Source organism: Gossypium hirsutum, chromosome A09 (assembly GCF_007990345.1).
Source record: "Gossypium hirsutum isolate 1008001.06 chromosome A09, Gossypium_hirsutum_v2.1, whole genome shotgun sequence".
NCBI classification, from domain to species: domain Eukaryota; kingdom Viridiplantae; phylum Streptophyta; class Magnoliopsida; order Malvales; family Malvaceae; genus Gossypium; species Gossypium hirsutum.
Window position 1 is genome coordinate 8,708,959 of NC_053432.1, and position 17,325 is coordinate 8,726,283.

The 17,325-nt window shown below is 31.2% G+C and overlaps 2 protein-coding genes across 2 annotated transcripts; one reads left to right on the forward strand and one right to left on the reverse strand.

Moving 5' to 3' along the window:
- The first annotated feature begins 1,658 nt into the window (after positions 1-1,658).
- LOC107888686 (uncharacterized) lies at positions 1,659-5,562 on the forward strand. The gene is made up of 2 exons (XM_016812856.2): positions 1,659-2,046; positions 4,864-5,562. The coding sequence occupies exon 2, from the start codon at positions 4,911-4,913 to the stop codon at positions 5,436-5,438; it is 528 nt and encodes a 175-aa protein (XP_016668345.2). The 5' UTR covers positions 1,659-2,046; positions 4,864-4,910; the 3' UTR covers positions 5,439-5,562.
- A 6,582-nt stretch (positions 5,563-12,144) lies between these two features.
- On the reverse strand, positions 12,145-16,120 carry LOC107888685 (monodehydroascorbate reductase 4, peroxisomal). Its single transcript, XM_016812852.2, has 7 exons — positions 15,768-16,120; positions 14,775-14,826; positions 14,040-14,120; positions 13,762-13,880; positions 13,217-13,436; positions 13,015-13,133; positions 12,145-12,940 (listed from the first exon to the last, which is right to left on the reverse strand). The coding sequence occupies exons 1-7, from the start codon at positions 15,885-15,887 to the stop codon at positions 12,212-12,214; spliced, it is 1,440 nt and encodes a 479-aa protein (XP_016668341.2). The 5' UTR covers positions 15,888-16,120; the 3' UTR covers positions 12,145-12,211.
- Between the last annotated feature and the right edge of the window lie 1,205 nt (positions 16,121-17,325).

A 17,325-nucleotide genomic window follows, 5' to 3' on the forward strand; every position in this document is an offset into this window, starting at 1 on the left:
TCAACCGACTTTATGTAATTAAAATAAAAAAAATCTGAAGGCAAGAAAATTAAAAGTATAAAGTGAAGCTTGATAATTACGTTGTTGATGTTGGTAGAAAATTTCTTGGAATCAGCATTTTGAGATACACCTTACTGACTGACAAGGTCGGTGGTGGAACCCAACCCCACTAAGCCAGGGTCTGACCGGTGAACTCTCCATGGTTAGGACCATCATCTCCACCCCAAACTCCCTTGGTCAATTCAATATGGCTCTCAATCCTTCTTTAATCCAAAAAGAGCTTTGAATGTGCAGGTGGGTGCACGTGCGTGTCCCCTCCTCTCACGTGTATGCATGACTCATGCAAAAAAGTTCCAATCCAAGAAAATATTTTACTATTTTTCCCCCTTTGCTTGTTTGATTATGAAAATGCAAATATATAAAATGAAATTGAAAAAAAAAACACAAATTTCATATGAATATACAAATGTTTGAAAATGTATACGAATACATATTAAATTTATACATAAACTTTGTTTTATTGTGTAGTTCACATGTATACATAAAATTTTAATTCAATTTTATCCCATTAAAAAATAAATATATACATTTATTTTCATATTGAATTAATTTCATAGTTTGTGTTTGTAATATATTAACGTAAAATAATGTTAATTTGATAATATTGTTAGTGATTTTTAAAAATTGAATTAAATTAAAATTTTATGTATAAAATTGTACAAAATCAAAGTTTATATATGACATTGCACATTGGGTCAGGGATAAAACCAGAAAATTACTTTAAAGGCAGAGATGAATCATAAATTATTAGGGATCAAAGCGAAATTTCACCGTTATACTAACATGTAATTTCATAAAAAATTTAGAAGAAAAATGAGAAATCTAGAGAGGCCAAGATGTCTAAGATATATTTCATAAAAATATAAAAATCATTTAAACATAAATTTTATATAATAAAAAATATGTAAATACAATACAAGGGATAGGGGTCAGTATTCGGTCGAGTCAAGTCGAATTGAGTTGAAAATTTTCGAGTTAGTCGAGTTGAAGAATCCAATTTTAGCAACCAAACTCAATTTGAATTTTTTTCAAATCGAATTGAATTGAGTCAAAAAATTTCGAGTCAAGTCGAGTCGAATTAATGAATCCTATTATTTATACTCAATGTTGCGTTTACATGGACCGATTATTTAACTAGTAGACAAAGTATAAGATTATTGAACTACATAAACAATATAATGATTTTTCCTTTTAACTTAGTAAGTAAATATTTATCAAAATGACATAATTTTACTTTTTAACTTTAGAAAGGTAAACTTATCAGAATGACGAAGTTTTGATTTTTCTTATTCGAATTTTAAAATAACTCGAATTGTGTTATATTTAAGTTAAATAAAAAACTTAATTTTTTATTCGAGTTGATACGAATAACTTAATTAACTCAAATAACTCAAATTATTTAATTTAAAATTAAAATATTTTATCAAAATTTTTAAATTGAATCGAATTTTACTTATCTCTAAAATGGGTTAAGTTAGAAGTGGGAAAATAGGTTAATAAGGAGTTAAAAAAAAAAAGGCAATTTCCTATATTCGCTGTCATCGGGACTCATCAAAAACAAAAGAATATATATATATAAATTAGCAGATCTCTAATCTGAGCTCACACTGTTCTAAGCAAACCTCTTTCTTTTTTAATGCTTCTCTCTTCATTGTTTTCTGCATAAACAAATTGTTTTTACTGTTTTTAAGAAAGTTTTTTTATTTTTCCCCAGTTATTAAACAAATAAAAACCCAGAATCCACAACACCTCAGATTCCCTTTCATTGGAAAATGTTAGTGAAGCAACAGTTTAAATCTCGTAACCATTTTGAGATCAGATCAAAGCTTTTACGGTCAAACAAAACTAGTCAACCATACTTCCCAAACTCTTTTTTTTTTTCTCAAGAAAAGTCTCAGCAATATTTTCCCGGGAAAAAAAACCTTCAAAGTTTCCGGAGAAAGAAACAACAACAACAACCAGCTAGCTAGTTCAGCCCAAGTAAAGGTAAGAATTTCTTTTTTACTACTTATTTATTTCCAATAGTTTCATATATATAAATGACAATGATAGTAGTATCAAATATAGGAAGGTAAAGGTTGATTTTTTTTTTCTTTTTACAAATGACATTAGGGTTTTCATGAATCAAAACTGTGACTTTCTTTTTGCATTTTCATGTTCTTTGTTGATAATGATTGACTGGATCCCATCATAACCATTACTGCAAAAGTTTTCTTGTTTTAGAGTTCATATAACTGGTAAAAATTATGGATACTGAAATTTCGACTTTAAATTTTAAAATTTATTAAATTTCTAATTTTAAAAATATATATATATTTAAAAAAATGTTTTTTAAATCACATAACACCCAGACTTCGAAATTCCCCCATTAATTTTTTTAATATACAGTGCATTACTTGCAAATATATATATATTGTGATGATATTTTTTTCTATATTTTAGAAAACTAATAAAAAATTACTAGCATCTATACAATCTTTTCTTTATGGCTTCAATTAAATGTTTATTTTAATATTTTTATACAATTCAATATTATTATACAAATAATTTCAAACATTAATAATGTCGTTGATTGAGTTGGTGTCATAAGTTAATTAGATACCAACTTTAAAAACAATTTAAATACATTAAATACTCTTAATATGATGCATTTACGTGTTTAAATTTTTTTTACTCACAATTTAAATTAATTTTTTAATTTTAATTTTATACATATGTTTTATTATTTATTATTTTTAAACCTACATTTATACTATCTGAGTTTGATGTTACTTAACTCAATAACAGTTAGAACAATTAATAAAAAAAGCCATAATTTTATTATGATACACATATTGACTTAAAACAGACTTGTAATTACTCTTAAAAAAAACTTACTCACTGTAATACTTCTTTTCTTTTGATTCAGAAAAAATCGTTTTAACCCTCCACTAAATTTTCGTCTTTTAGCATTTGAAATTTGATTTTTTTAAAATTATTTTAAAAATTAACATAAATTTTCGTCTTTTAGCATTTGAAATTTGATTTTTTTAAAATTATTTTAAAAATTAACATAAATTTTATTGACGTGATTTACACATAAATGTCTAGTATATACATATTCGTGTTTGTATATAAATAAATAAAAAAACCAAATGAGAGGTGATAATGCATTTAAAAAAAGGTAAAAAGCATTAGGAAGATGAAAAGTCTATTCATGAAAATGGGTGACTGAAAGAGTTGGTGTAAAGCTTAAAATAGTTATGATAACAAGACATCAACCTTTGATTTTATTATTTAATAATTATATTCCAAAAAGGAAAATTTAAGCATTTTGCTTTCCATGCAAACGGTGTCGCTTCATTGTCTTCGTTGTCTCGTCTTAGTCACTTTTCCTTTTTCAAACTCTTCCCCCTTCTATCATCTTTTCCTTTATGTCATCTACTTCTTTAACACTTCCATTTCATAGTCACATTTCTGTCTTTCTTTTTGCTTCATATTATACACATTTGCGTTATATTATATATAAATTTTGTATACTTCATTATAACCCCCATAAAATACATCAACACCACGTAATGTATGAATGGTCAAATCTTAATGAAAATAGATAAAATGACTAATTTATCTCTTTTCTTACTCATCAACTCTTTATTTCTTTATGATTTTTTACATGTGTAATCTTGTTCACGGGCGAAACTTTAAATAGAGGTGAATTTAGAAATCTTTTAGTAGGAGTTAAAATTTAATTATAATTTTTTTCCTAGATCGAGATATAAGTTTATTATGTATTAATCTTTGAAAGGATTAAACAAAAGTTTTTTTTATTTTTATTTTTAAGAGGATTAAATTAAAATTTTTTTTATTTTTAAAGAGGTCAAAGTGTAAATTCACTATTTAATTTATGATTTGTTTATAGGTAAATTTAAATAAAACAAATATATATTAAAGTGACATAAACCAATTTGGAAATAATATGGGTAATTTGGTAATTTAAGAACCTTCCCATTGTTGTCATGTCAACCTCCTAAAACAGAACACATCAAACTACCACGCGCTTTAGCCATTAACTCTTCCCCACTCTAAACTCTCATTGGTGTTTCCGCACCACCACCCATTTCTGCGCGTGAGTTTTCCCTTTCTCTTCAAGTGTTTGAATTGTTACAGAGCTAAAAATGCATGAAAAAATTCGGAAAAAAAAATGCATGTAAGAGAATATAAAAAAAATCCTCAGTTTCCTGACTTCAATAATTTTCTCTTTTGGTTAATCTAAAAACACATCCTCAAACTATGATATAAATTTTAAATTGATCCTCAAATTTTAAAATATTCTAACTGAACTCTCAGAGTATTACTATCGAATCATTCGTGTTAATGTAAGTCATAGTTTTGGTGTTAAATTTCATCTTAAATATGGCATATAAAATATATGGATTGAATTGTAAACGCATGTGTATCTATGATATAAACAACTTATAGATATGATGTATTAGAAAAGAGAAACAACCCAACATGTCAAATTTAAATTGTTCATGTTTGAGGATATTTGGTGGATTTAATTAGATGTTTTGAAGTTTAGGGATTATTTTGAAATTTAAACGATAGTTTGAGGATGTTTAATAAAATTAACCCTTTTTTTCAAATTGAAAAACTAATATAAAGATGTTAAAAAAAATAAAATAAAAGCTTTCATGTCCACAATGTAGAGGCTTATATATATATATGTAATATAATATTCAATCAATGCAAAAGATTTTGAGAGATCTACAGAGAGAGAATGATGAAAACCAAAGGGGTTTTCTGATATTTTCTTTTTATTTGCAGTGTTTTTTTTAAATATAATCGTCAAGAGTGAAGTGAAGAGAGATCAAATGGTGGAGAATTCATCATCACCTCGAGTTCCACGTAAAGGAAGAAGGGTAGTAGGGCCCATGAGGAAGAACAAGGAGGCCATTGATGAAGCAGGGGATTTGATCGAGTGTTCAGGCAAGTTTTGCCGATCATGCACCGCCGGTGTCATAGCCGACTGCGTGGCACTTTGTTGTTGCCCTTGTGCTTTGCTCAATCTCTTGACGCTTGCATTGGTTAAGGTCCCATGGAAGATGGGGAAGAGGTGCTTGGGGTTCGGGAAAAAGAAGAGGAACAGGGTGGAAATGGAGAGAAAAGTACGCAGCCGAGTCGATGATGATCGTAACAATTCGAGGGGGAAAATGAGGGTAGAAGAAGAGGAAATGTGGGGATTCTCGAGGGTGTTTGGAGAGAAAGAAAATTTCTATGATGATGACGAGGAAGTAGAAATGGGAAATTTCAGTGCGAGATTTGAAGCTGAGAAAGTTTGGTTAGAGTTATATCAGGTTGGGCATTTGGGATTTGGTAGGGTTTCTTTCACTGGCATTTGATATTTTTCTGTTGTGCGGAAGCGTGTAAAAGAGTAAAATTATTGTACTAAAAAATCACACTAAGTTCAATTCCCAGGAAAGAGAGGTGGATCACAAGGATCGCTTAAGTACCAGGTCTTTCCTAGCCAGAATATCCCTCAATCGTAATTTAATAGCACAATAAATCACTACAATCACACACACAATTCATGCAGAATAATACAATAAAGAACACAAGAATTTAACGAGGTTCAACAAATTTCGCCTACGTCCTCGGGCACTACCAAATATATTTCACTCCAAAATACAAGTGAGAATTTACAAAGAGAGAGAGAGAAAACAATGCCTTAAGTAGAGAATGGCAAGTTTGAGATACAGAATGAGAGATGGTTATGCCTATTTATAGTTGAGGTTCAGGGATCAACTTGCAAAGTCACTTTACAATTAGGGACCATATATTGCAAATATCTCAGATTTTATTATGCCAATATCTCGATACCCATATCTTTGACTTTCCAATATTTGATACCCATATCTTTGACTTTCTAATATTTGATACTCATATCTTTGACTTTCTATTATTTGATACCCATATCTTTGATTTTCCATAAATATGGATAATTCCCAATAATCTCCACCTTGAAGATTTGATTAGAGTAATCTTATCTTCACACAATTCTCTCTGCCTTTGTCAACAACACTTGATAGTGCCTTCTTCAACTGTTAAACATGCAGAATATTGATCAAGTTCAAACAATGTTCGAACTTGATTGTTGTTACCACCTTGGTCATCACATCTGCGGGATTTTCTGCAGTCTTAATCTTCTGAAGGTGAATTTTCCCCTCATCAATAATTTCCCGCACAAAGTGGAAACGTACATCGATATGCTTTGTACGTGCATGATAGACTTGATTCTTTGCTAAATGAATAGCACTTTGACTATCACAATACACATTAATATGCTCCTGGACCAATCCCAAGGTTTTAACCATACCTTGTAACCAAATAGCTTCCTTTACAACCTCTGTTACAACCATGTATTCAGCTTCTGTGGTTGACAACGCAACTGTAGACTGCAGTGTAGACTTCCAACTTATTGGTCCTCCAGCAAGAGTAAACACATAACCAGTGGTTGATCTTCGTTTGTCCAAATCACCGGCATAATCAGAATCAACGTACCCAACAACACCTTTACCAAGTGTAGTATCCTGCTTGAACAGTAATCCAATATCCATGGTCTTATGAATATACCGTAGAATCCATTTCACAGCTTGCCAATGTCCTTTTCCAGGATTATGCATATACCTGCTCACTATACTAACTGCCTGTGAAATGTCGGGTCTTGTACACACCATTGCATACATCAAGCTACCTACTGCATTAGAATACGGAACTTGCAACATGTATTCTCGTTCCGTATTCGTCGAAGGAGATAGTTGTGCAGAAAGCTTGAAATGAGAAGCCAACGGGGTACTTACAGGTTTTGTCTGCTCGTTCATGCCAAACTACTGTAGTACCTTTTTCAAATACTGCTTCTGAGACAAGCTAACTCTATCATGAGTTCTATCTCTCCATATTTCCATGCCGAGAATCTTTTTAGCTTCTCCTAGATCTTTCATCTCAAACTCGAGATTGAGTTGAGTCTTCAATCTTTCAATCTCAACTTTGCTCTTAGATGCTATTAGCATATCATCAACATATAAGAGCAAGTATATGAAAGTTCCTTCTTGTAGCTTCTGAAAATACACGCAATGATCAAATTTACTTCTTGTGTACCTTTACCCTTTCATGAACTGATCAAATCGCTTGTACCACTGCCTCGGAGATTGCTTCAATCCATAAAGCGACTTTGTCAGTTTGCACACCCAATTTTCTTTTCCAGCAACCTTGAATCCATCTGGCTGAGTCATATAGATTTCCTCTTCCAAATCACCGTGTAAAAACGCGGTCTTCACATCAAGCTGAACTAGTTCAAGATCATATTGCGCAACCAAGGCTAGCAAAATCCGAATAGACGAATGCTTCACAACTGGAGAAAACACTTCATTGTAGTCTATTCCTTCTTTCTGAGCGTAACCCTTTGCTACTAATCTAGCCTTGTATCGAACTTCATTTTTATCAGGAAATCCTTCCTTTTTTGCATATACCCATTTGCATCCAATTGCCTTCTTTCCTTTAGGTAGTGTCACCAACTCCCAAGTCCTATTTTTATGAAGAGACTGCATTTCTTCATTCATAGCTTGCTTCCACTTTACACTATCAGAGTTACTTCTTACTTCTGTGTAAGTAGAAGGAACATCATCATCTGCAATTGGAAGTGCATAGGCCACCATATCATCAAAGCGAGCAGGCATACGAATCTCTCTTCTTGGCCTTCTATATGCAATTGAATCATGTTGTTGTAGAAGTTCTTGGGTCGAAACTTCTTCATCATTTGTTCCTTCAATATTAGCTGGATCATCATTAACCTTTTCAAGCTCCACCTGCTGCAAAGTGCCACTGGTTGTGTTATCCTTTTGTGAATCATTGTTCTTCATCATGGTTGATTCATCAAAAGTCACATCTCTACTGAAAATTATTTTCCTTGTATCAGGACACCAGAGACGGTATCCTTTTACTCCACCAGTTATACCCATGAATAATGCTTTCTTTGCTCTTGGGTCTAACTTAGATTCTTTTACATGATAATATGCAGTGGAACCAAAAATATGTAAAGAATCATAATCAATAGTAGGTTTACCAGCCCACCTCTCCATAGGAGTTTTTCCATTTATTGCAACCGATGGCAACCGATTAATTAGATGGCACGCATATGTAACTGCCTCAGCCCAAAATTCTTTGCCCAATCCAGCATTGGACAACATACATCGAACTTTCTCCAGTATAGTCTGATTCATACGTTCTGCCACCCCATTCTGTTGTGGTGTATCTCGAACAGTGAAGTGTCGTACAATACCTTCATCGTGACATACTTGTAGAAATGGATCATTCTTGTACTCAGTACCATTGTCTGATCGAAGTCGTTTGACTTTTCGACCAGCCTGGGTCTCCACCATCTTCTTCCATTTCAGAAATACATCCAAAACTTCATTTTTCCTTTTCATTAGATACACCCATACTTTTCTTGAATAATCATCAACAAAAGTAACAAAATAGTGCATACCTCTCAAAAAAGCCACTTTAGTAGGTCCCCACACATCACTGTGAACGTAGTCCAGAATTTCTTTTGTATTGTGAATTGCTGAACTAAATTTTATCCTCGTCTGCTTGCCCAGAACACAATGTTCACAGAATTCCAATTTGCAAGAATTTGCACCTTTCAACAAGCCTTGCTTCGCCAAACTCTGCAAAGCTTTTTCACCAGCATGTCCCAATCGCATATGCCATAACCTGGTAGCCTTTGAATCTGCATCTTTCGTAAAAGCTGTTGATGTTGATCCAATAACTGTACTTCCATTTAAATAGTACAGATTATTCCTTCTTGTGCCTTTCATCACCGTCAATACCCCAGCTACTACCTTTAGTAATCCATCTCTCAAAGTGATTGTGAGCCCTTTAGATTCTAGGACCCCTAATGAGATAAGATTTTTCTTCAAGCTAGGTATGTAGCGAACATCTGTCAAGACTTGAATTGAGCCGTCGTGATTCTTCAATTGGATTGTACCTACTCCCATTGTCTTACAAGCGCTATCATTGCCCATAAAAACAACTCCACCTTCTAGTTCTTTAAGACTAGAAAACCAGTCCTTATTAGGACACATATGGTAACTACATCCCGAATCCAAAATCCACTCATCTGTATGACATGCCATTGCCATGCCAACCAAGCTAAAGTCTGACTCCTCATCATGCTCCGCTAGACATGCATCAGAAATAGCTTTACCCTTTTGTAACTTAGGACAATTCTTTTTCCAATGCCCTTTCTCACGACAAAAAGCACATTCATCTTTGGCAGGTCTCCCTTTGGACTTACTCCTTCTACCAGATTTGTTGCTGCGCGAACGACTTCTTACTGTTAAGACTTCTGTAGTTGTATCTCTGTGATCTTTTTTATCTTTCTTTCGAGTCTCAGATCTATACAACGCACTACAGACTGTATCAAATGTGATTGTATCCTTCCCATGAAGCAATGTGGTGGTAAGCTGATCATATTCATCAGGAAGAGAATTCAACAATAGTAATGCCTTGTCTTCATCTTCAAATTTCTCATCCAAATTTAGCAAGTCTGCTAAAATTTTATTGAATGAGTTCACATGGTCATTCATCGACATACCGGGTGCATACGTGAATCGATAAAGTTTCTTTTTCATATAAAGCCTATTTTCAAGACTTTTTGTTAGAAACTTTTCTTCCAGTGTATCCCACAACTTCTTCGCTGATGTCTCCCTCATGACTGAGTACTTCTGCTCTTTGGCCAAACATAGGCGAATTGTTCCACATGCCTGTCTATTGATCTTGGCCCACTCCTTATCATCCATCTTGTCAGGTTTTTCTTCAAGGGCTATATCCAGCTCTTGCTGACATAAGACATCCAGGATCTCACATTGCCACATACCAAAATTATTGGTACCATCAAATTTCTCTACTTCAAATTTCGCATTGGTCACAGTAGTCTTTGACGATGACTTTTCCATTTTTTTCTCCTCAATGTGAACAGTGCCGTGAACGATCGTATTCCCCAAGTACGAATCTAGCTCTGATACCAATTGTTGTACGGAAGCGTGTAAAAGAGTAAAATTATTGTACTAAAAAATCACACTAAGTTCAATTCCCAGGAAAGAGAGGTGGATCACAAGGATCGCTTAAGTACCAGGTCTTTCCTAGCCAGAATATCTCTCAATCGTAATTTAATAGCATAATAAATCACTACAATCACACATACAATTCATGCAGAATAATACAATAAAGAACACAAGAATTTAACGAGGTTCAGCAAATTTCGCCTACGTCCTCGGGCACTACCAAATATATTTCACTCCAAAATACAAGTGAGAATTTACAAAGAGAGAGAGAGAAAACAATGCCTTAAGTAGAGAATGGCAAGTTTGAGATACAGAATGAGAGATGGTTATGCCTATTTATAGTTGAGGTTCAGGGATCAACTTGCAAAGTCACTTTACAATTAGGGACCATATATTGCAAATATCTCAGATTTTATTATGCCAATATCTCGATACCCATATCTTTGACTTTCCAATATTTGATACCCATATCTTTGACTTTCCAATATTTGATACCCATATCTTTGACTTTCTATTATTTGATACCCATATCTTTGATTTTCCATAAATATGGATAATTCCCAATATTTTCCTTTTTCTGTTTGGTTCGCGAGAAAAGAAAAATGTGTAAGTACATTGTTGTTGTTTTTTATTGTAAAGTTTTTTTTTTAAATGTGTAAGTTTTTTTCTTTAAGAGAGTTTTAGGGCGAGAGTTATAATAAAAATTAATCTGGGATTTTAGTAATTTGTAAGAAAAAAATTGTCCTATAATTAGATGATATTTTAGTTAAGTAAAAGGGATTAAAAGTTGATATTATTTTTAGTAAATTATAAGAATAAAGTAAAATTCAAAACAACAAATGTGATTAGCATAATTCAATTACATCTCCAAGAATTATATTATTAAACAAATTGTTTGGTTTGATACAACGAGTACCAAATTTATATAATTTTTAACTTAAAGTTGAATGATATTTTTTAACTCAAAATTAACTATTTACTTGAGGCTTTTTACATCTTAAAAGAAATTAAATAAAATTTATTATTCCCACTTTGATTAAAATTTAGAAAATTTGATGTCCTAACACTTATCTATGTGATGATTAATAATTTAATATATTTTTTCATTAAATAATTAAAGAGTTTAATTTGATTTTTTTAATAATCTCGTTACAATTATATATATATATTTTTGACACAATGTTTAGAATTACCCATAAATAGGAAGATAATGTGCTTTAACGCAATCAACCCATATCCTCTTATATTAACAACAATATCCATATTAATCGAGTTAAGACTCAATGGACCAATTTATTTACTTGCATCTAATTAAATCAGCCAAAATAGTGAACAAAAATTAAAGGAAAAAAAAACAGTAACCAACATCTATTTTACTCTTCTGAAAAATAAAATAAAAAGCCATTTTGTTTTCCCTCGTTTGGAGCGAGAGAAAGTGAAGAGGGGTCAAGTGATCAGTCAACTGTTATTTTTAATAAATGGAGTATACTAAGAATCGAACACCGGACCTCTCGCATCCAAAGCAAAATTCATATCACTAGGCCAAATGCCCAACTCTCAATGGTCTTGAGGATCAGCCTTTTAAGTCTGTTCAATTTTGTTAAATGTAGAACAATTTTATTTTAAAACTCATATTTTCATTAAATTTAATTGTTGTTTGAATCTCGATTAAATACATTACTTACGAGATAAAATGAATTTGAATAATAAATATTTAATTATTAATCCACACATCCTCTTAAAATTTAATGCGAATAATAATTAAAAATATCAAAATTCTAATATAATTCGAATTTATAATATTCAAATCCACACTACAAATATTTAAATTCGTAATATCTAATAGTATCTGATAATTTTAAATCTTATTAATATAATACAGTGGTAATTATTCAAAAATTTATACCACAATATGCTTTGGTGTTGAAAAATATGAGATTCTAAATTGAACCAATTTTAAAAAAAAAAAGTGAACTCAATGATATATAAAGTATTTTAGACCCTTTTATTCTTTTATTAACAATGGTGTTTTCCAATATTGATGATGTCTCTCACCACCTTCTACGTCTCCTTCCATACCAATATGCAAATGCAGCTACTGATGCTGCCACAGCAACACCCGCGGTTGCGTGCCAAGGGTAGATCGGCGTTTCCACAACAGGGCTAGAAGTTCCGGCTTCGATTGACGGTGTATGAGATTTTATTTGCTTATTCCCTGTCATAGCGAAATTCAAGCCTTGTCGTCCCACCTCGGCCAGATCATCGACTGCTGGTTTAAGCTGAGTGGCATTAGCTATTGCTTCGAACTCGTCCTCGGTCCCTCCTTCAAGGAAAGATCCAACAAGATGACCATTGTTTATCCAATATGCCCCAAATTTAGTCCCCAAGTAATCTCCAAAATGGACCACTTCCCCTGCATTGTCTCCGTAAAACCGCCAAGAAAACGAGAAGGCTTTTGAGTAGAACAACGGTAGGTACTTGAACTCGCCTGTTTTTTCCGGTTCCATGATCACAGCAGCGACATGTTTAGCGGTTTTTCGAGCCGAATCAACATGCTCGAGCCTGCGAATTCTACCGCAAAGATCGACAGGAAACACCGCGACATCACCAACCGCGTAAACCGAGTCATTGCTTGTTTGCAACTTCCCATTCACTTTGATCCCACCTTTCTCCATCGTCAGTTGTCCTTCGAACAAGCTCGTGTTCGGACGTATTCCGATCCCTACAACAACCATGTCCGCAAGTATTTGACTCCCATCTCGTAGATTAACAGCTGTAACCTAAAAAACTAAGTTGATTAGCTAATCAAAACATCAAAGATTACAGCTTTAAACATCATATAAACATAATTTACCTTCCCATTGGAATCAAATTCAAATGATGATAAAATTGTTCCTCTAATGAACTTAACTCCTTTAGATTGATAATAATCCTCATAATAGCTTGCAATCTTCGGCGTAAACAAACGAGGCACTACAACATAGACAATATTAACATTTTATAACATAGAAAAAATCCGACTCTTCATTCTTGGATTACAAAACTAAGACACTCACTGCAATGAGCTTCGGGGAAAACCATGGTTACGTTTATTTTATTGGTGACCAATGATGCAGCACACTCCATCGCAATGTACCCTCCGCCGATGACCACAGCATTTCCGCCGGTACAAGATTGCATCACGTTAACGAGTCGGTCCGCATCGGCTAAATCTCGTAAATAACATACATTTTCCGCTTCCGATCCTTTCACTCCGAATTCTTCGAGCTTTAAAGCCTACCGTTTGACAAACATGAATATGCAATCATTATCATTTGCAGGGGCGGCACTAAACCTAAAATGGGAAAATATCATTCTGGCCTCTTTATCTTTTATAAAATTATAAATTAGTAAATGGTTAAATTCTACTTTAGCCCCAAAAATGATAAAATTTTATAAAGATATAAGCTAATACAATGATAAAAATGCATTTTAGATCTCATAAAAATACATAACTCAATTTCGGCTCCAAAATTAGTTTCGGACTTTGCCCCTGATCATTTGTGAAGAACCATTAACACTAACAACAATAATTAGGTGATTAAAAACTTAGTTTCGATACCTTAGCCCCTGTGGCAATGATGAGGGTTTCATAACGCATAGTCTCGCCGGAAGCTGTCAATAGCGTTTTCTGTCCGACATCAACAGATTCAACTCGAGTTCCAAGGACTAATTCGATACCTAAATAATGATTTAACTCGAAAGGGCATAATATTAAAAGTATATAAACTAAACTCAAAATTTAATCTAGTATAAGGACGAAAATTAAAAAAAAAATTATCTTTTAGACAAGTATGTTTCTTTGTAAGTATAAGGATAATGTTATGAGAAAGAAATTACCATGTTCCTCGTACCATGTCGGAGTTAACAATTCCTCATTAGCACCAACACAAGTGTGAAATGATGGAAGGCGTGCCGGAGCTGTGGATTATCAACAAAAACCAGAGAATATTAAGATATTGCAAAATTTATTAGTTTTGAATTTTTAACAAAATAAAATTGGGCTTTTTCATTACTTTTGATTCAAAATAAAATTACAGTTCAAATTTTAAAATATTTTAATTCAATAATTAGCTTAAATATTAAATATAATATAGATCTATACGGAAAATAATTATAATTTTTGACAACATGAAAATGTGGTGGGAAACAATTGGGGTAATTATTCGTGATAGATACAAAAGTTGGATTCTTGAGTATAATTAGTTGGTAGGTATTTGTTCAGTTCTAGATACTGAATTGTGGGGCACTTTAGAAGGTATGGCGATTATTATTGATAGGCGACTTGACAAAGTTTTTATCTTATCAGACAATCAAGAGGTGGTATAAACTATTCAAGAGAGTGCTACAAAGATGTCGAATTCCACTTTAATTATAAGAATTAACTTACTTTTGACTGATTCAGCACGTTTCAAAAAATTATAATAAAGAGACTGATTGTTCAATTTTTTTAAACACCTCCATGAAGTCTTGGATATATCTTGGAATAATCTTTGTAATGTTTTTCATTTACCCAAAAAATAAAAAACCAAAAGAAGAAAAAAAAAGTAATCAGAGTTGGAAAGTGATACTTACATTCAGGATGTAGAAATTTTTTACTTAGAGTAGGTCTCTCATATGGGGCAACCTGAAAAAAATTCCATGCTTCATAAAAAAAATAATCACATCATCTACTATCGTAGAATGAGGAGTAAAAATCTATCAAATAAATTGATTGAACCGAAAATTAATGATTTATTTAATTTAATTTATACTATTAAGTGAGAAAAATTTTAATCAAATAAGAAATCAAAAAATTTTGGAAAAAGAATAAAATTTGGTTTTAACTTTCTTTGATTTTTTTTTTACCAAAATATAAGTGTATGTGATGAAATTTAGCATCTTGAATTTATATTAGAATTTGTACAATTTAATAAAATAGATATTTTTTTCAATTTTTATATTTAATATTTAAATTATTTTTAATATAATTAACTGGTTGAACTCATCTAACCAGTTCAACCAATGAGTTTAATTTTCGCACAAGATGTAAGATTATATTTTAAGATTTTATTTAAAATAAGCTTAAAATATATATATTTAAAAAAACATATATTAATAGTATTTATTAAATTAAATTTATACTTTTTAAATATAATCAGAGTTACTTATATTTATTAATTAAAGTAGAGTAAAGATAAATATAAAATAATAAAAATTTAAATAGTAATAATTTTGACATTAAAAAAATAAATTAATTTAAAAATATATAAAATAAAAAACCTGTAAAAAATATTGATAATATTATTTAAATTATAATAAATTAATATTAATATTGAAACCATGATGAATATAATCAATTCTAAATTAATTAAATATATTTAAAATAATTTATAATTAGATTAAAATTTCAATTTATTAATGAATTTTTTTAAGAAATTCATTAAAAACTAATTTAATATACACAAACTAGTTTAGGACTATGCAAAAGAAAAAGAAAAAAAACACTACCCCTAAGTTTTATGTATAAACCCTCATCTAATTCTACAAAGAGTAAGTAGACATGATTAAGTTATTAAAAACACTTACTGGTTCTTCAGATATAATGCAGAGCTGAGCATGAGAAACCCCTCTTTTAGTAAATTCAAGAGCTGCATATCCAGCTGCTACACCTCCTCCTACTATTACATATTCGAATCCTCTCTCCATGGAAGGTCTTGCCTTTCTCAGCTCCAAGGAAAATGGATGAGATCAAATAAATTTTTCTTTTTTTTTGACTCTCGTGGTACAACGTACGTGTAAAGATTTGTCATTACTTAACATGATCATGGCCATTGGTTGACGTGTACTGGTGGGACCAGTGATGGGGTAAGGTCCTGCAATGGGATGTTGCCACCCGGAAAAGAAAGAAGCCAAACATTGTATGTGGAGTGGATAAGGGCCTTCATATTTCTACCACATGATGTAAGGGACTTTATCTTCTTTTCTATAGTACTTCTGGGGATATAATTTTCCATGAAATAGTAAACAGATTTTTCTTTTATCTTGTTTATTAAATCATATGACATAGAATTCAAATCATACAAATGATGGAAATTTTATTAATTTTAAAAAATGGAATTAAATGGCAAACTATTCAAGCCATTTGATATTTTTAATTTTTAAAAATATTTTTACTTTTTTTTCATAATCATTTCATGTATTATATAAATATACTAGTTTGCATACCTGTGCAATGCACGGTTCAATTGTATGTATTGATTAAAATACACTTAATTATTTTTATAAATCTATTTTTTTATAATGTTTCACTAATAATTTGATTACGAAATTAAATTATGATGATGTGTCAGCGTGTAATAGGTGACAAATATCTTAGAAACCAATTTAGAACTAATTGTTAATAAAATTATTCCAAATTTCTATTTTATTATATATATATATTTGTGTTATATATATATATATATGATATGATGTGTATATATGCTATCATATATATAATAAAATTAATAAAATAGGATTATTTTTTGTTCTCATTTATTGTTTGATGAATTCGATAAAAAATAAATGTTATATTTATATTTAATTCTTAAATTAATTTAAATTAAGTTATTATATGATGTGATTAACAGTAATGTATATTATAGCTAATTAAATTAAATTAAAATGTTATATAATATAATTAAATTAAGTTAATAACGAGTCCCATAATTATAGGTTAATAATTAATGAAATATTTTAAAACTCAAATAACTATCACACTACTCGATGTACGTTTTAATATATGCTCTCATACCTTCTTTCATATTACATATAGATATATATTATGATATATATGATTGCTACATGTAGATGTGTGCATGGGCCGGGCTAGGCTCAACTAAAAGTTTAGGTCCATTCGCTAGGCCCAGACCCGACCCAAAAAATGGGCCTAAAATTTTGTCCAAGCCTGACCCGGATAAAAATGTTAAAACCCGGGCCCGACTTGGCCCGCCCATATTAATTTTTATATTATTTTTTATATAATTTTAAAATATATATAATACATCAAAAATACTAAAAACATCAAAATAAATATTTCCCAACAAATTAAAAATAAAATTTAAAAAATATGTATACTTAAATAACACTAAGGCTTCTTTTGGTT

Coding starts and splice junctions, on each gene's coding strand:
- LOC107888686 (XM_016812856.2), top strand. CDS start 4,911: ATGGTGGAGAATTCATCATCACCTCGAGTTCCACGTAAAGGAAGAAGG.
- LOC107888685 (XM_016812852.2), bottom strand. CDS start 15,887: ATGGAGAGAGGATTCGAATATGTAATAGTAGGAGGAGGTGTAGCAGCT. Junction 14,121..14,774: donor AAAATTTCTACATCCTGAAT/GTAAGTATCACT, acceptor GATAATCCACAG/CTCCGGCACGCCTTCCATCA. Junction 13,881..14,039: donor GACATGGTACGAGGAACATG/GTAATTTCTTTC, acceptor ATCATTATTTAG/GTATCGAATTAGTCCTTGGA.